The sequence below is a fragment of the Schistocerca serialis genome, chromosome 8 (genome assembly GCF_023864345.2).
Source record: "Schistocerca serialis cubense isolate TAMUIC-IGC-003099 chromosome 8, iqSchSeri2.2, whole genome shotgun sequence".
Classification (NCBI taxonomy): Eukaryota; Metazoa; Arthropoda; class Insecta; order Orthoptera; family Acrididae; genus Schistocerca; species Schistocerca serialis.
The window spans coordinates 235,397,562-235,418,264 of record NC_064645.1 but is presented as its reverse complement, the minus strand read 5'-3'; the positions used below and the strand labels follow the sequence as shown (position 1 = coordinate 235,418,264).

The 20,703-nt window shown below is 36.9% G+C and overlaps 1 protein-coding gene across 1 annotated transcript in view; it reads right to left on the bottom strand.

The window, feature by feature from the left end:
* Window positions 1-20,703, bottom strand: part of LOC126416943 (cadherin-23-like) — a 597,779-nt gene that overhangs the window by 81,505 nt on the left and 495,571 nt on the right. The window contains exon 24 of the mRNA XM_050084822.1: window positions 17,660-17,789. Coding sequence (XP_049940779.1) covers window positions 17,660-17,789 — 130 coding nt within the window. The remainder of the gene's footprint in view (window positions 1-17,659; window positions 17,790-20,703) is intronic.

Here is a 20,703-nt window from a genome sequence, read left to right as displayed (position 1 = left end):
GAAGAAATTGCAAAAAGGGAAGAATTGAAGGAGGTGGTACTGGAAGAGGATGTAGATGAAGATGGGAAGGGAGATTTAATATTGCATGAAGAATTTGACAAAGCACTGAAAGAATTAAACCAAAACAAGGCCCCAGGCATAGACAACATCTGTTAGAGCTATTGATAGCCTTGGGTGAGCCAGCCATGATGAAACTCTCCCATCTGGCGAGCAAAACTTATGAAACAGGCAAAATTCCCTCAGACTTCAAGAAGAATATAATAATTCCAATTCTAAAGAAAGATGGTGCCAAAAGGTGTGAAAATTACTGAACTATCAGTTTAATAAGTCATAGCTGCTAAATACTAACATGAATCCTTTACAGAAGAATGAAAAAACTGGTAGAAGCTGACCTCAGGGAAGATCAGTTTGGATTCTGGAGAAATGTAGGAACACAAGAGGCAATACTGCCATACAACTTCTCATACATGATTCGTTAAGGGAAGGCAATCCTATGTTTATAGCATTTGCAGATTTGGAGAAAGCTTTTGACAGCATTGACTGGAACACTCTCTTTAAAAATCTGAAGGTGGCCGGGGTAAAATACAGGGTGCAAAAGGCTATTTACAATTTGTGCAAAAGCCAGATGGCAGTTATAAGAATCAAGGGACACAAAAGGGAGGAAGTGGATGAGAACTGAGTGAGACAGGATTGTAGCCTATACCCAACATTATTCAATCTGTATATTGAGCAAGCAGTAAAGGAAATGAAAGAAAGATTAGGAGTAGGAGTTAAAGTCAAGGGAGAGGAAATAAAAAGTTTGTGGTCTGCTGATGAGATTGTAATTCTGTCAGAGGCAGCAAAGGACTTGGAAGAGCAGTTGAACAGAATGGACAGTGTCTTGAAAGGAGTGTATAAGATGAATATTAAAAAAAGCAAAACGAGGATAATGGAGTGTAGTCAAATTAAATCAGGTGATGCTGAGAGAATTAGATTAGGAAATGAGACACTCAAAGTAGTAGACGAGTTTTACTATTTGGGAAGCAAAATAACTGATGATGGTCAAAGTAGGCAGGATATAAAATGTATACTGGCAATGGCAAGAAAAGTGTTTCTGAAAAAGAGAAATTTTTCAACATCAAGTATAGATTTAAGTGTCACGAAGTCTTTTCTGAAGGTATTTGTGTGGAGTGTAGCCATGTATGGAAGTGAAACATCGACGATAAACAGTTTAGACAAGAAGAGAATGGAAGAATTAGAAATGTGGTGCTGCAGAAGAATGCTGAATATTAGATGGGTATGTCACATAACTAATGAATAGGTACTGAACAGAATTGGGGAGAAGAGATATCTTTGGTACAACCTGACCAGAAGAAGGGACCGGTTAGTACGACACATTCTGCGGCATCAAGAGATCACCAACTTAGTACTGGAGGAAAGTATGGAAGGGGGGGGGGGGGGGGTAAAAATTGTAGAGGGAGACGGGAGACCAAGAGATGAGTACAGTAAGCATATTCAGATTGATGTAGGCTGCTGTAGGTACTTGGAGATGAAGAGGCTTACACAGGATAGCATAGAGAGCTGCATCAAACCAGTTTCTGGACTGAAGACCACCACCACCACAACAACAGCAATACTTTTCAAAAATAGATGAGAAAATTGGTGCAAGTGCTTCAGAAGAGAAAGGAAAGCAGCACACTGAAGAAGTAATGTGGAGAATGTTTAGGGAAATAAAAATTCATTTCACATCCCCCTCTGAGATAAGGAAGTTCATCATGCCAATAAGACTATAAAATGTTGTAGCCCTATAATATGTAATTTTCTTAGTCACTTATGCAACATATCATCAATTTAGGGAATTTCCATGACGCACTGAAATATGTCGTTATTTGACCTCTCTATAAGAAGGGTGATGCCACAGGTATCAATGACTACCACCTAGTACCACTCCACACATCACTTTCAGAATTCTTTTGAGAAGATAATTTACTCCAGAGTAGTAGTAATGGGATACATAGCTAACCACAATTTGAATTTCCAAAGAGCCACTCTTCTCTGACACCAGCTGTTTTACTGAGCACAAGATAAAATATTTGAGTGGTAAAATGCCACCAGATCAGATCACCCATGATTTACTGAAGGTAGTTCATTGCAGAAGTATAATATTATGTTAGAGAAATTAAGCTTTTATGAAATACATAGTTCAGCACATGCCTCATTTCATTCTTATTTAACAAACAGAATGCAGAAAATTATCCCGAGGTGTTGAGCAAAACAGAAAGGAATGTCATTCATCAACATAGGGAGAAATTACAGTGGGAGTCTCAAAGAAAATGATCATTCGCCCACTACTGTTCTTGATTTATGTTATTGATCTTCCATTCTATTGGATATGAAGTCAGAATTAGTCCTACTTGCAGGTCATGTACACATTTTTTTGAATCTGCACAAAAAAGCATTAAAATAGAAAACAGTAAATTATGCTTTTGTGAATGTTACTGAATGGTTTGCTCAAATGAGCTAGTTTTAAATCTGAAGAAACACAACTCATCAAGTTTTGTGCTATAAAAAGTATCCCACTTCCTATTAACCTAGAATGCTAATGAGAAATAATAAATGGGACAGATAGTTCTTAGGTGTGCATATTGCTGAAAGTTTAACTGGAAAAAAATGTACAGTAGACTTGTTAGAACATTTAGGATCAGCTGCTATTGCCATACGAATTATTGTCAGCTTTTGCGATACAGAAGTTAGTAATAGTAAGTTAACATATTTTGCATACTTTCATACACTGATGTCTTATTGAATAACATTCTGGGTTAGGTTCTCATGTAAGCAAAAAGTATTCAATGTACAAAAGAAAGGGATCTCTTTAAGCAGCTGGGACTACTTATCACAGCCTCACAGTATAGTTATTCACTTATGAAATTTGTTACCAGCAACATAAATAAGTGTGAGACTGAAAGAGATATTCATAAGTACAAAACTAGAAGAAAAAAATGATCAGCATTCCTCTTTAATGGATCTAACTGTGGTTCAGAAAGTGGTGAAGTATAAATCTATAAAACTGTTTGACAACCTACCATGGAAATTAAAAAATCTGACAGATAGCACAAATGTTATCAAATATAGATGAAAGACATTTCTCCTTAGCAACTCCTTCTATATAAAGAGAAATTCTTCACAAAATAATTTATTATTTTTTCAGAAAGAACTGTAAAAAGCCAGCATGTAGCCATTTAAATATTTTTTACAAAAGTTAAGTAAGTGTTAGTGACTTTTGCACACACTAAGCACTAATTTAACTTGCATTAATTTTTAATAATTTGAACATGATATAGGAATAATAACAAATTACAGTACACATCACTTCTTTTTATACTCAAACCGTTTCCCTTCTTCATTAAAACAAAGTTTGAGTCTATCTGGAACACTCTGATGCACATGGATACGCAGCTGAGTGTTGTTGTCCAGATTGTGGAAGGTGTCCTCATTGTAACCAGTCAGCTTTTCAAGAGTTCATTATTCTCTTCCATATAAATTCTCTTTAACTAGACCTCAAAGAAAGAAATCCATTACGGTAATATTGAGGGATCATGTTGAGAATTCAACTGCAGCATGGTGTCCAAGCACCCTTTCTTTGACAACATAATCACATCACACGCTACAAGTTAATACATAATGTGTAGGAGCTCCATCGTGCTGCAATTAGAGCTGATCATAGAGGTCCATATGCATAATGGTTCCTTGTGTAATTTCTTGAAGCAGAGCCATGGACTTGTCTCCTGTGAGATTTCTGTCAATAAAGTATGGACCATTTATGCCATGTGCCAATATTGTAGTCCACACATTTAAAACTGGTTGATTTAGCAGTTGCTCCAAACAACGTGATAGTTTTGTGTGTCCCAGTAAGCACAGTTCAGTCAATTCTCATGTCCTGACAACTTAATATGGCCTCAACAGACCAGAATATGTTAAGAAAAAATATTTGATCAATTCAATAATTATCAACCATAATTTCATAAAATTGTTGCTGCTTGTCTGGATCATCTTCCAGCAACCCATGTATCATATATGGAATGTTCTGCCGATGTGACATTCTCTGGATTAACTGATGTGATGTTTCTGGGAAGTCTGTTTCTAATTGTATTGTGGATTTCTATAGACTAGTTATAACAGACAAATACATATTAAGTTCATTATCATCAGTTTTTGCTGTACTAGCTCACCCACTGCAAGGTGCATTCAAACTAGAACCTTCCATTTTAAATTTATCAATTCAATTGTAAACAGCCTTGCATACTACTGGAATTGAGTTGAAATGTTTTCACCATTCCCTCAATAAAGCAATTATGCTATTTTGGTAATTGGTCTCCACAGTGAAAATTCTTTCTTCTTTCACAAAAATTTTGTGAAAAGTGTAATTTGTCTCACCAAGACTATGAGGCTGTGGTCAGATGGTGGGGGAGGGGTGGGAAAAGCACTCACATGGGGCCCTGCTTAGCACCATCACATCCTACATCAACCTATTTATGTGCCATCTGAAGAAATACTTCCTAGCTGTCCAGAATCTCCAAACCCTTCACCTGATTCAGATTCATCCATGATATTTTCATGTTCATGACCAAGGGTTAAGAAACCACATTCAAAAGCCTCCAGAACCTCAATATTCACTTCAGTTGGACCTCCTCATCCAGTAAGCCATCTTCCCTCAATGTTGAGGTCAAAATTGGATGGATCCTACATCTACCTATTTATGTACCATCTGAAGAAATACTTCCTAGCTGTCCAGAATCCCCAAACCTAACAATGATACCTGGTTGCCAACTGTTCCACACTAAGTAACATCTTCCAGCAAACCTACCCCCCCCTGTGATCCTCATATTTGCAGTGTCAAGCAGTCCGTTTTGAAGTGTGCCAAGCATCTTGTTGAGGCCTTTGCCGACCAAAATTACCCCCCCTTCCACCCACCTTGTCCAGAAACAGATTTCCCGTGCCTTGACTCCCTAGTCAACCACCATTCCCTACATCTAAACATACCCTCTGACTGGCTGCAAAGGAGTGCCCTCTTTGTGACTTAGCATCTTCCCAGAGTGAGTGACTGAATCATGTTCTCTGCCGGCATTTAAACTATCTCTCATAATGCCTTGAAGTGGGCAATATCCTCTGCGCCACACTTTTTACCCCTCCCACAGTGATATTCTACCACACATCCAAACTACACAATATCCTTGCCCACAGCTACATCAAACTTGCCCTTATGCTCTTGCTGCGTGGCTCATATCCCCCTAATAGATCTAGATGCAAGACCTGTCACATATATTGTAAACTGTCCTATGAAATCCAAGAGATGAAGCTGGTGTTAAAATGCTTTGTCTGTATGTTGACAGAAGGCATATGTCAATGATTTGTGGTCTGTGATAAGAATAAAGTTTTGATCTTCAAGGATATGCCTGAATTTCCTAACTGAAGCATACACTGTACATCACTTGTGATGCTGCATAGGCCAGCTCTGTTGTGAATTGGGATAGTTTTTTGCTGTAGAATGCTGAGTGTTGATCTATTTGTTGTCATAGCACAGCACTGTTCCTGTCAATGATGTATCAACCATTAAGGAGAGCAGTGCCTGCGGGACATGGTGCGCTAACAGAGAGCCTTGGTGATAGCTGTCTTCATATTGTTGAAAGCTGTCTCAGCTTCATTACTCCACAGTAGTCTATCAGTTATTAGGTTTAGGTGAGCCAAAAACGCATGATTGCATATGCAGTTATGGTAGAAGTTGGTGACGTCTAAAAAGCATCATAATTCATCAACAATCAGAGTTTGTGGAAAGTTTACCACCTTCTCTTGTGGTGAGCCAACAACGCTTGATTGCATATGCAGTTATGGTAGCATCATAATTCATCAACAGTCAGAGTTTGTGGAAAGTTGACCACCTTCTCTTGTGGTGAACAATTTCTTTGGGCATTGATTGTGCAGACCAAGGAGTAGACTTCTAAAACTTCAAAGATACATTTTCAAGGATTAATGAGTAATCCGTGGGAGCAAAGGTGTGTAAATATCTAGTGCGATATCCCAGATGATGAGGTTTGGAACTGGACATAATCAACTCATTGTCAATATATGTAGCAAAAATATAGATCTCACATCACCTTGTCCACAAAATGCTGAAATTTCTGTGAAGCACTGCATAATCCAAATGGCATTTTTTTAAATTTCAAGAGGCCACATGGAGTTGTGCTGGCAGTTTTAGCTATGTCTCCTGGCACTACAGTATCTGATAGTATGTATGCATGAAGTCTAAGTTGGAAGCCGGCCACTGGTGGCCAAGCGGTTATAGGCGCTTCAGTCCGGAACCACGTGACTGCTATGGTCGCAGGTTCGAATCCTGCCTCGGGCATGGATGTGTGTGATGTCCTTAGGTTAGTTAGGTTTAAGTAGTTCTAAGTTCTAGAGGACTGATGACCTCAGATGTTAAGTCCCATAGTGCTCAGAGCCAATCTAAGTTGGAAAAGATGTGCTTGACATAGATGTTGCACATGAAGCCTTCAATATGTGGAACTGGATAACAGTCAGGGGTTGCTAGTCACTACATGGATGCCATCCATTGGTCATTTTGGGAAAAACGTGTAGTAATACTGAGCCCAGCTGCTACTTAATGGTCACCGGATCCCTTAGTCAAGCCTGAAAGGAAATTCTTGTTTGGCTATTTTTAGCTTCTCCAGTGTCAAGCAGCATGGCCAAGAATGGGCTGGTGATCATGGTCTTATTAGGATATACTGTATTGTTGAATGGCCTTGGCATACTGGTGATAGTGTAAGTTGTTGTTGGGTTACCTCTGGGAACTGTTAAAGAAGCTCTACATAAGAAGAGTCACCAGAGATCATCCAAATGGTGGTACTGTCCACAAAATGTACACATCCCTGACTGCCCAGATTGTTAGTGGTGTCAAGAACATGACGATGTCAATGGTCTGATACCAGGCCATGAAATAACAGAAAGTAGTTCCAAGTATAGAATATGTCACATTAACCACAATAAATTACCATTCAGCATAGAAATAAGTTCAGTGAGTGTGTCACAGGACCATGTGACTGATCTACTAATGGCAACGAGATGACAGTCATCACTGCTACAGCAAGGCAGATTGGAGGATAAGTATACAGACATCTGAGTATACCAGGAAGTGAAGCTCTGTGTACAGGTAGGAGATGAAGAGTAGCTTTTACCATATTAGTGACTTGAATAGACTGGAGCTCTCTTCCTGCATCTGTCCTAAGGAAGCTGAAGAAGTCCATTGTCAAGTGGACACTTCACTTCAGTCTATTGGCACTGCACAGCAGGTCCACTAAAGTGAGGAAAATCAAGAATGGTGTCTGCAAGATATTTATAAGGTAAAAGTTGGCACATATATCAGCAGGGTGATAGATCATGTGTGGTGTGGAACACTTCGCATCAAAACCCCACTTGTGTCTCTCCAGCACCTTGTACCTCATTTGAGCTTTGTATTGTAATAACAGATTGAAATGATTATAAATATGGACACAGACTTCTGAGCTAATGATTAGTATAAAATTGCTCAGGCACTTAATATTTTGTCAAACTGGCACAACTTATGCAATAAAGATACCTCCTCTCATCCTAAATCTGCTTATTTACTGCTATGCTTGTGGTTGCATTCTGTCATTCAGATTAATTATTTTATCTTATTCTTTTTGTATGAACACTGCATTATGAGAACCTTTTACTTTACCACTTATTACTAATGTAGCACAAATAATGTAATTTTTCAACTCAGTCTTATCACCTGGTGGCAGTTCATATCAGATACTTTTTATAAAGCTGTTTTTTGCATGAAAAGTGCATTATGAGTAGTTTACATTTCATCATTCACTATTAATGTGGTGCAGTTATCATCTTTTTTCAACTTAGTGTCACCACCTATCAGGAGTTTCTGTCAGCTACAAATCTTGTATTTGTACAAACTGTTGTAAATACTCTTGGTTTATCACATTTTAAAGTCTATAATTAGGTTTTTCTTTTATTATTTATATGTTTCATATGAGACAGTTCAACTTTTTCTGTGGATACAATACAGTACCACTGTCCTTACACATTCAGGCTATCTGGAATCAAGTGATACCAGTTAAGCTTTGTAACACCAGCCTGCAGTCAGTTAAGTTACAATGCATATGACTCCAAACCCTGTATGAAGACTTTGTTATTATTTTTGGTACAACTGCTTCTGTACTTTATGTGCCACCTTTTGTAAAACTTACTTTAAGTAATGTATCATTAACTGCATTTGTGGCTATGAGTTTGCATTCTTCCTTGGCAGATATTTTTGATGGTAGCAGAGCCCAAAACATGTCAGTTAATCAGTTCTGAACAGCAATATGAATGGTTATTACAGGGACCTATTCAGCAGTGGATAAAGATTCAAGTTTATATTTAAAATCATTAAAGGAGTATTCTGATGTCATTCACAAGAAAGAATTTTGGGAAGACATTTGCATAGATGTATTTGGCTGGGAAGATCTGGATGCAGAAAGTTGAAGAAAATTTAGTAAGTTGTTATTTATTACATATTAATTCGCACTCATATCTTTAATTATTACATAACACTGCTGCAGTAATCATTGTATGAATTCAGATTCTGTCATACTGCTGTGCTATAAATACTTCAGACCAAAGTGGTTCACAATACCTAGCAACAGACTCTTTGAACCACATATGCAGTGATAATATGTAAATTCTATTTTTTCATTCACAAGATGTGTTTATAACAACAGTGCAATATTGTTGATTTCTTGCTGATTCCACAGATATGATACAATACTTCTGAACATGTATTTTAGGATTCAAGCAAGAAATCTGTATTTCAAAGTTGAAACCAATTAAATTCATCACCCAATATTTTGCTGCCATATATTGAGGATCTATAACAGCACAATATCATAATAGGATAATAAGTTTCAGGGGGAACAACTCATTTGTGTAATTCTAAAACTGTGCCACATATTAATGATGGAAGTTATGGCGCAACATTTTTCCCTTCAGTGTCGTATATATGTACGTCACTGTTCTTCTCAAACTGTGATGGATTATTTATGACAAATTTCATTAGTGAAAATATGCTTTGTGACAGTACAGTTAAAAAGCCTAGCTCCCTGGAGAGATACCTACATGACATCAGTGGATAAATGCCACATATTATTCTTACTCTTTGCTTTTGTGCAATCAATACTTTCTTTCTAAGTACTGAGTTACTCTAGAAAATTATTCCACACAACATATTTGCATTCCATTTATATGTATATATACTCTTATGTATTTTAGTTTTTCAAATATTTTGGAAAAAGATATCAGTAAAGAAACTGGACAATAATTGTTTAAGTCTGTCTTGGTACCTTGCTAATGAAGTGATTTAATAATTGCATATTTTAACCTGCCTGGAAAAATTCTCTGTGTTAGTGATGGACTGCAAATTTCACTAAGAACATTACTTATTAAGTTGGAACAAATTTTCCGAAATTTTACTTAAAATTCCATCGACCACACATTGCTTTTATTTTTAGAATTGTATTAATTTCAGTCAAGGATGTTGGTGTTACTTTTAGTTTCTTAAAGTTTTGTGGAATGATATTTTTAATGCATGCTTCTTCTTTTTCAACTGAACCATTTAATCCTATATTTACTACTACATTTAGAAAGTGATTGTTAAAAGATATTACAGCTTGTTAAATGTGAGTCGTACCATTGTTATTTAGTTTAATTTTTATGGAATGTGTACACTGACTGGCTGTCCTGTCTCCCATTTGACAATGTCTCATATAATTTTCATCTTATTTTATGCATTATTTATTTGTGTCAGGACATGCATACTTCGGAACACTTTAATGACTTTCCTTAAAATACTGAAGTACATTCTATAGTATGCAAGTAATGTTGAATATTGACTTACTCTGGACTTTCTATATATTTCCCTCTTAAGTTTACAATGGAAAATCCAGGATTGTATGTAACAGTGCTATGAAAAGAATAGGTGCTACTCACCATATAACAGGGATGCAGAGATAGAAAACACACACACACACACACACACACACACACACACACACACACACACACACACACACACACTTGGAAACACAACTAATGCGCAAATGACCTCAGTTTCTGGCTGCTGAGGGGACACTGCTAGCAACTGCATTTGATGGACAATGCAACTGGACAGTGGGGATAAAGAGGAGGCTTCGGTGGTGAGGCAGAGAGATATCAGGGTAGGGGTGGGAGACAGTAAAGTGCTGCTTATGGGAGCGTACAGGACAGGATAGAGGGTAGGGCATCTAGGTGCAGCTGGGTGGCTAGACAGAGCACTGGGGTGGGTGTGGGGACGAGTAAAAAGAGAGAGTTAGTCTCTGTATGCTCCTACATGCAGCACTTTACCATCCCCCACACCTGCCCTGCTATACCTCCCTTCACCACCACAGTCTCCTCCTTACCCCCACCACCTGGTTGTGTCTCCCATCATGTGTAGCCTCAGCAGCCAGAGTCTGTGGTCATGTGCGTGTGTGTGAGTTGCATTTGTGTGAGTGTGTGTGTATGTTCTATCTCTGATGAAGCTCATTTTCTGACGGTCTTTTTGTTGTGCCTATCTGCAACTTAGCACCTCTTGATCTTACATAAGATTTTAATTCCCTCAGTTATCCACGGCTTACTTGTTTTTTAAATGGTTCTTTTGAATTATTTTTTGGGAAAGCAACTTTCAACTATTGACACAAATTCATTACAGAACAAATTGAATTTCATGCTAGTAGTTCTTTCCACATACACCTCATTCCATACCACACTTTTTAGCTTACTCTCAAAACACTATCCTGTTCACACTAAGCCTCTCTGCTATGTATGAACCTGTCTCCAGATTGAAAGGTGCCATATTGTTTATTTCCATTAATTGTGCATCATGATCACATTGTCCATTAGCAACTGGATGCACAGTAATTGTTTCACCCTAAGTGCTGTCTATAAAAACACTATCATTGTCCTACTATTTTGCTGCATATGAGTTGGAAAACTGGCTACTGAAATTAGATTGTAATACCCAAATAATAACTCTAGAATAATTTTAGAACCTGTGCAAAGAAATACAATGCAACTGCAGAAGGGACAGGTCACACTTCATTAACGGTATCTGTGATCAGATACAACAATATCAAAATCACAATCAAATACTAGATCTGTTCACCAACATCACTGGTCAATTTAATCTTTGAATGTGAGTGCTAGATGATGAGAATGGCAACCCTATTGGAAACAAGGAAGGCACTGTTGCAAAGTACTGTGGAAAGTTGTATTCTGGAACTAACAACAGTATGGACAGTCAAGGAGTCATGTGACTTACATCAGAACCTACAGTATTATTCTGCAACATAGAGAATACTGTTCAACATCTGAAGAACTTTAATTTGCCTGGTCCAGACAATATATTTGGGGAGAGGATCAAAGAAATGGGGCAGGAAGGTGTTGATATGATGCATTCATTGTGTACAAGAGTATGGGGAACTGAGGAGTGGTAGGAGTCTAATCAAAGCCTCCCCATACACAAGGAGGAACTGCCCCAACAGCTGAACTATTGTTCTCATATCCCATGCAAGCAAAATTCTTCTCTTCATTTTGAACCAGCATTTGAAGCCATTTATTCTGCCTCTTATTCTCAAAGAAAGCAAGTTTTGTTGAAGGAAATGGAACCTATGAACAGGTTCTGAACATATGATAAATAATTGAGAAATCATGAGAATTCTGTGTTCCCACTTTCATCTGCTTCCTAGACAATAGGAAAGCCTTAAATGGTGTAGTTTGGGAAATATGTGACAGTTGCATGCAGAATTTGGTGTAGCACCACATTTGCAGTATTGATCAGAAGTCTGTATAATAATCATCTTGCAACTGTGAAGGCAAGTGAACCATTATAAAAGCTTGTTAGTGACTTGAAATGGTAAGATTTAGTGGCACACATTTTAAATTTTGCTTCAAGTGACATTGGATTTAGCTGGTTTGTATTGTGGAACAATAGTGAGAATTTATCATTGAACTTTAGTGTTAGATTAGAGTTACTTCTGCATGGAAAATAAATGATGTACTTACATAAATAACAATTCATTTATTCAACACAAGTAAGTTATTCTGAGGAAGTGGTGATTTTACATGAGACTTACAACAGTGGAAAAATGCACACATCAAAAAAAAGTTTTGCATCACCTCATTTTGGAGAGTTCTGGAACCTGCACAGAAAACTGGAATAGAGATCAACATTAACATCATTATCACCATTTTAGTTGCTCACAAAAACCACACATTGCATTTTGTACCACCATACAGTGAGACCTTCAGAGGTGGTAGTCCAGATTGCTGTAGACACTGGTACCTCTATTACCCAATAGCACGTCCTCTTGCATTGATGCATGCCTGTATTCATCATGGCATAGTATCCACAAGTTCATCAAGGCACTGTTGGTCCAGATTGTCCTACTCCTCAATGGTGATTTGATGTAGATCACTCAGAGTGGTTGGTGGCTCACGTCGTCCATAAACAGCCCTTTTCAATCTATTCCTGGCATGTTTGATAGGGTTCATGTCTGGAGAACATGGTGGCCACTCTAGTCAAGGAATGTCATCATCCTGAAGGAAGTCATTCATAAGATGTGCATGATGGTGGCATGAATTGTCATCCATGAAGATGAATGCCTTGTCAATATGCTCTGATGCAGTTGCACTATCGGTTGGAGGATGGCATTCACGTATCATACAGCCATTATGGTGTCTTCCATGGCCTCCAGTGGTGTACGTTAATCCCACATAATGCCACCCCAAAATAGCTGGGAACCTCCACCTTGCTGCACTCACCAGACAATGTGTCTAAGTCGTTCAGCCTGACCGGGTTGCCTCCAAACATGTCTCCAATGATTGTGTGTTTGAAGGCATATGTGACACTCATTGGTGAAGAGAATGTGATGCCAATCCTGAGTGGTCCATTTGGCATGTTGTTGGGACCATCTGTATCATGCTGCATGGTGTCGTCATTACAAAGGTGGACCTTACCATTGACGTCACGAGTGAAGTTGTGCATCAGGCTACCTATTGCGCACAATTTGAGTCATAACACGGTGTCCTGTGGCTGAATGAAAAGCATTATTCAGCATGGTGGCATTGCTGTAAGGCTTCCTCTGAACCATAATCTGTAGGTAGTTGTCATCCACTGAAGTACTAGCCCTTGGGCAGCCTCAGTGAGGCATGTAATCAACAGTACCTATCCCTCTTTGTCCTCTATGTCCGAACAACATCGCTTTGGTTCACTCCGACATGCCTAAACACTTCCCTTGTTGAGAGCCCTTCCTGGCACAAAGTAACAATGCAGACATGATTGAACCATGGTATTGACTGTCTAAGCATTGTTGAACTACAGACAACATAAGCTGTGTACCTCCTTCCTGATGGAATGACTGGAACTGATCAGCTGTCGGACCCCCACCATCTAATAGGAACTGCCCATGAAAGGTTGATTACATCTTTGGGCGGGTTTAGTGACACCTATGAACAGTCAAAGGGACTGTGTCTGTGATACAATATCCACAGTCAACATCTATCTTCAGGAGTTTTGGGAACTGGGGTGACGCTAAACTTTTTTTGGTGTGTGTGTGTCCAAAGTCTGTTGTTACTGTGAATTAGTGTTCTGAACTGTGCTTACATACTGAATATAATTCTATGGAGACATGTTTTGACTTATTACTTGATACATGGAAACAGCACATAGCTCAGTCCTGAGACCAAATTCCTAGAATAAACTGAAGCCAGTTCAATTAATCATTTACTATAAATAAAATCCATAAGATGTACTTTAACATCATTTGAATGAGGGCTCAGAATTTAATTTTTTATTGATCTTAATCAGAAAATGCTACAACAATAAAGTATTGAAAGTAAATTCTACTGTTAGGTGAGCTCTTGTACACCTGTAAGCTTAGACATTTTTGTCATATGAAGGCTGTTTTTGGAGTAAGGTTATAAGACATTACTTGATAACCCAAAAGCATCATCGACAATAACATCAAAGGGAAAGATTTTCCCTTCTTTATCATTGGGAAACCTTATTTTACTGACATATAGAATTTATTATCAAATAATATTTTTCTCATCATCAAGCATGTAAAAATGCTCAAATTGCAAGAATGTCAACTCAGACCATTGTTTGCAGTGACAAATTTCAGTCCAGGTCATCAATCAACATGAAAATAAAAGTAAATAAATAAATACTTGGAGCTCAAAATTGTGGATCTACACTCATACTATGAAAACCACAGCAAACTGCAAGACAGAGTGTACTTCCCATTGTACCACATGTTAGAGTTTCTTCCCCTTCCACTCACCTATGGAGCACAGGGATAATGACTGTGCTCTTTAATTAGTCCAATCTTGTGTTTATGGCACCTCCTGTAGTGATATGTAGGAGGTTTCAGTATATTCCCAGCTCCCTTGTTTAACACATATTTGAAACTTGTAAGTAGCTTTTTGTGTGATAGTTAGTGATTATCTCCATGTTTTTTAGAATCCTCATGATGCTCTACTATTAGTCAGATAAACTTGTTACAATATATGGCTACCCTTCTGTGTGCATATTCTGTTAATTGTATTTGGTTTGTGTCCCACACACTTGAGCAGTATTCTAGGATGGGTTACATGATCATTTGTAAGCAATATATTTTTTAGACTGATCACATTTTCTCAATAGCCTACCAATGAACTCAAGTTTGTTACCTGCTTCACCTACGATTGAGCCTAAGTTATCATTTCATTCTTTATCTCTAAAAATTTCTACACTCAGATATTTACATGAGCTGACTTATTTCACTTGTGACTGATTCTAATAAAGTTTTACATTTCTGAACACTTAAAAATTTCCATTGTGATGGTGAGTGGTATTCGATAGTGTGAATTTGGTTTTCCATTCAGGTGTCGAACCTCATTCAATGTGATTTGTCACAGGTGTCACAGGCTCCATTTTTGAATGTGATTGTATTAGACATCAGTGCTGCATAGTACTGCCATCTAGGGAAGCCTGTGTTAACTTGAGAAAGAAGTTGTAATTATTACATTCAAGTTAGTATGTGCAAAATGGCTAGTTCTTCATGCACAGTCCTTTCTGAGGAAGAGGCTGTAGAGCTTTTAGAGGAATGTCTAAGTGAAAATGAGAGTTACAATGATTTTGATTTTGATGACAGTGATTTTGATGGTGACAGTGATTCATTTGTAAATAATTTGAATGGAATGATGACTGAAAAAGTTCACCCTGAAGTTTTAGAAAATATTACACAAGGAAAAGTTTTGTATTGTGATGCTTTCACCAACATATATGACTGGAAGTGCATTTTTTGCTTTCAAGTAAATCCTAATTATTGATCAGTGGCCTTATTCTTTCCACAAAGAGTTTTGCGGAATTCTATGTGGCGAGCTGGCTGCCCTCATGACAGTGTTTTGAATAAGAGTGCTCTTAGATGCACTATGTCTGCGTTATGGAGTGTAAAGGGTTGAAAGTGTGTTGACAATCTTTATATCAGTTTCAATTTTTTAAGGTCTGACTGAATATTTGTGAACCAGAAAAAGAATGAGGTTACTAATAATATAATATGCTAAGTCATTATACGCATCATGAAGGGCAATGGACCTAACACACTTCCCTGGGGCACACCGGATGTTAAATCCACATCTGTTGATGAATCATGACCCAGAATAACATGCTGTATCTTCCCTACCAAGAACTCCTCAGTTAAGTCAAATATTTATTTTAATACACACACTACATGACACCCTTTCATTAATAAGCATTCATGTGGTATAGAGCCAAATACTTTTCAGAAGTGAAGAAATACTGCAGATACCACAACTGCCTTGATCAATGGCTTATGGGATATTGTGTCCATGGTTTTCTGGTTGTATAACCAAAGGTGATTTGTACCAAGTGCGTATCAGCTTATTCTGCTCATAATATTATATGTCATTTTTAATTCAGTCTCATTTAGCCTTGCAGGACATATAAATTGACTACAGTATGTACTAGAATTTGTTGTATTTTCACACAATCTCTTTTATGTTATTTCTTCTATTAATGGCACAATCCTGAAATTTGCAGCAGATAACACATATCTAAAATAATACTGTGACATGTAAATTTGCAGGTTTGTTTCATATTGGAGATACAGACATGCAGAACTGGATGGTACTGAAATCTCAAACTAAATCAAGAAAAGTCACTAGTAAATGTCAAAATTACATAAACTTTGATAAGTTTCAATTTTGAAGTCCAAAGCTAAAATCAAAAACTTTCAAATGAAATCAGTCATTTGACTGATTGGATGTTGTCCTTGTCTCTTTTCCTTTTCCTTCCAAGTTTATGAGAGCAAAATTCAGAAAGAATCACAGAGTTTGCAGCAGAGTCTTCTGTGCACAATCAGCTATCTCACTTTAAGCACCCTTCTTCTTCATTAACTCTGAATTCTCTGTAAATCTGCCAACAGTCTTCATGATGGATTTCTGTCCTTTGCCAGAGTGTTATACTTCACTTGTTATGATTTACATGATGTTTACTTAATAAAAATGAAATCAAAACAGCTAAAATATGTTTTGCATACCACCTGATGATATTGAGCATTTGTGTGGTGTTTGAGGATATCTATATGTTTAGCTCAGTTACTGACAGTGGTTCATTAAAAAAGAAACTCATTCTATAAAAGTTGAACCCATTTAACAACGCATTGCTTGTAATGAGATGTACACAAAACTCCCTCTGTTTCTCTTTGTTATTTATATAAAGCAAAGCGCAAGCAAGTGTTTTTCTATTAATCATTTGGTAGGCATAGCATGAGCAAGAGGCCTGCATACGAATATCTGTTACAAAATCTCTGTAGCAAATGACACATTGTCCTTCCAGGTAAACACTTCTGTCTAGCTTCAGTCATGAGGCCCATCAATTTGAACTCAATAGCTAAGTCAGTCATGTACTATAACCTATGTTTAAGTGAAAAAAAGTTGCTAAGATGAACAGATGGCATCACAAACTTGACCAGTTACACAAAATGACATTGGGTAATGCACTATTATAGTGCCAGTTCAGCAAAAATTAATTCTGAAAAATCTGGTTATGTTTTTTCTGGCATCTGCTGCATGCCAAAGATCATTATCAAAATTAGACTATAGAATGGGTGTTGAACAAAAGAGGCCCATGGCTTGACCAAGATAATACTAGGCAAGCATGCTATATATTGAGCTAAACAATATAAAAATCACCTTGATACAGTGCAAAAGTGTGCTAATTAGAGAAGATATGCAATATGGATTGATATTTGTTAAACAATAAGAATAAGATCAAGCAAAGAAACATAAATGACTGCACAATAACAATTAACACATTTACTGCTGTGACTGAGGAGGCAACAAAGTATTCTACAAAGCACTCTGGTTTTATCTGGTCTTATGTGGAATTATAAGTTTCTGTAACCACAAAGATCATGATAATAATTATAATTTTTTATGATATGATTCCAATATCTGTTTTGATGTACATTCATACCCTAAAGTAGCAGTTCAACAACAAAATTCACATTTTTAAAATTTACAAATAGATTACCTGGAAAACTTGTTGTCCACTGTGGATTTGAGAAAATAGGGGGCTGTTCTGTAATAGTTATGATCTTGATGTGCAACGTTATATTTCTTGATTGTACTGGAACTCCACCATCCATTGCTGTCAGTTGTAACTGAAATGTTATAAAATGTACTTCATAAAAATAAATTTTGGTGAAGAAAACAGTTACTTGTTATGGTGACTAACACATGCAAAAAGCTTGAGAAGCTCATGTGTTGTTACAATTAACAAAAACTATTAAGAAGATATCTCTTTATTGTTACTTACAACAACTGAAGCGCTGTTTCAGTTTCAAAAGTATTTGTGTAGTTATTGTGAAAAATAAATTTATGTGCTGGTCTTACTAAACAAGAATGGAAGCCACATTTTTAAAATGACAACTTTTTATCATGCAAGTGTACTTAAAAGTCACATGCTCTCTGCTTCTCTGTAAATTAACTACTAAGATGGCTCACTGAGATTTCTCACTTATAATTTAGTTTTTAATATGTTTGTAATACCTGAGACTTTGATTTAGCAGCTATCATCAATCACAAAATAATCCATATAGAGTAAAAAGTGTAAAACAGTTCTCAACTAGGAAGTTGGTTTGAGCTCCACAGTGCTTTATTGGGCACAGTTCTATTTTAAATGTTGTGCCCTGCATTCCCTTCACTTTTGTTACTGTGTTATTCATCCAGTTATGTAGGGATCCACAGCTATTCATGGAGTCAGAATCACAGAAGAACTTATCATTTTCATCTTAAAAACTCATTTCTGGTCTAAATTAAGCAATAAATTACAGAAAAAATTGTAGGACTAACATATTATTGAAAGCCACACTTTAGATTTGTAATTCAGCTTGTTGGAATTATGTAATACATTTATATCGGATATGAGAAAGTTCCAGAACATCGTTCTAGAATAAGTTATATCGAGTATGTTCGAGAAGTATCGATTGTGGTGACAGCTATGTTTGTGTATATATGCGTGAGTGATGAGGCGCAATAGATAGTCTTCGTGTGTCTTTTGTAAAGTGAACATATGTATATTTTAATAAAGTATTTTATAAATAAAAGTGTGAACGTGATTCAAAACATGATAGCAGAGCGTGGTTGAAAAGAAAAGTAGAAGTTAAATATTATATTGTGGCCGTCGCGTGTTATTCAGAAAGTTCGACATGGCTAATATAACTATTCCTGTATTTGATGGCGAGGACTATGGGAACTGGAAGCAGCGGATAATCATGTACCTAAAAATGAAGAAATGCCATACAGTGACTACAAGGGTAAAAGTGAGTTCAGACAACGAAACGTGGGATGAAGAGGACTTGAAGGCTATCAACTATATTTATGGTGCAATCACAAATAAGCAACTAGAATTTGTGAGTGACAGAGAAAGTGCTTTCGAGATCATGAAGAAATTTGATGAATTATATTCGAAAGAGTCTACAGCCTTTCAAATATTATGCAGAAACAAGTTGGACAAATTGAGGTTAAGTGATTACAGTGATACAGGGACATTTTTCAGTGCATTTGAAAAAACTGTAAATGAGCTGAAATCTGCAGCCGCTAAAGTAACGGAAAAGGAGAAGTTAAATTATATGCTGCGAACGTTACCAGAGTCAATGAGCTATATTGGGGACTTAGTGGACGTCTTGAAGGAAGAGGACCAGACAGTTGAATACGTTAAAAGTAAGATTCAATTATTGAATGCAAAAACTGGAAATGAAGAGGTAAAATCAAATGCATTTCACACAGAAAGAAAATTGAATTCAAGAAATCAGGAGCAAGTATGTTATCAATGCGGCAAAGCAGGTCACTTCAAACGTGATTGTAACCAGGGAAGAACAAGTAACAGAGGCACATGGCATCGTGGAGTACATTTTCAAAGTAGCGACAGAGGTAATGGAAATATGCAGCGTGGAGGCTATAGCAATGTACAGCATGGAAATTACGGCAACATGCAGCGTGGAGGTTATGGCAGCAGGCAATGTGGTCGAGGAGAGCAGCATGGTTTTAGCAGCGGTCGGCATCACAGCAAGCAAGGTTACCATCAGAGTGATCATGGTATGAGTAGTTTTATAACAGAGGTTAATTCTATGATAGGTCAAAATAGAACAGTAGAGTCAAGTAACAACAATCAAATTCAAATCAATTGGTTATTAGACAGTGGCTGTACTGATCATGTTATTAATAATGAGGAATATTTTTCTAAGAGTATAACTTTAAAACAACCTATAAATGTAAAAATTGCTGATGGAAAAATTTTGCAAGCTACTAAAGTTGGTAATGTAATTAGTAATTTTCCTGTCTATGATCAAATGGTTCCAATTAATATGCGAGATGTTTTCTTTGTAAAAGACATAGACAAAAACTTGATCAGTTATGCCAAAATTACAGATAATCACAAAATTGTATCGGTAGGGAATAATGCTAAAATTTTTGATAAAGCTAATGGATTGATCGCGATTGCATGGAAAGAGAGTTGGTTGTATAAAATGAGTAGTACTATTAATAAAGGAGAAGTTAATGTTAATGTTATGAGTAAAGACAATAATATGACAACAAAGGAAAAATGGCACCGCATTTTGGGACATGTTAATTTCAATTATCTAAATACTTTATGTAAACATCAATTGTTAGATGGGGTTCCTTCAGAACTAGAATCAGAATTTATGAAATGTAAAATCTGTATCGAAAACAAAATGCATAATGTTCCTTTTAAAAATAATAGAACCACAGCAAAAGAAATCTTAGAAATTGTTCACACAGATCTAAATGGGCCTCACTCAACTACTGGAATGCATGGGGAAAGATATTTTCTTTCTTTCATTGATGATTACAGTAAGGCAGCTCGTGTTTACACCATAAAATCTAAAGATCAAGTATACAATTGTTTTGTAGAGTATATTAATGAAGTTGAGAATCTCACTGGGAAAACTGTTAAAAAGATAAGATGTGACAATGGGAAGGAATATTTAAATGAAAATGTCTATGAATTTGTGAGACAAAAAGGAATTGTATTGAATGCTTATCCACCTTATG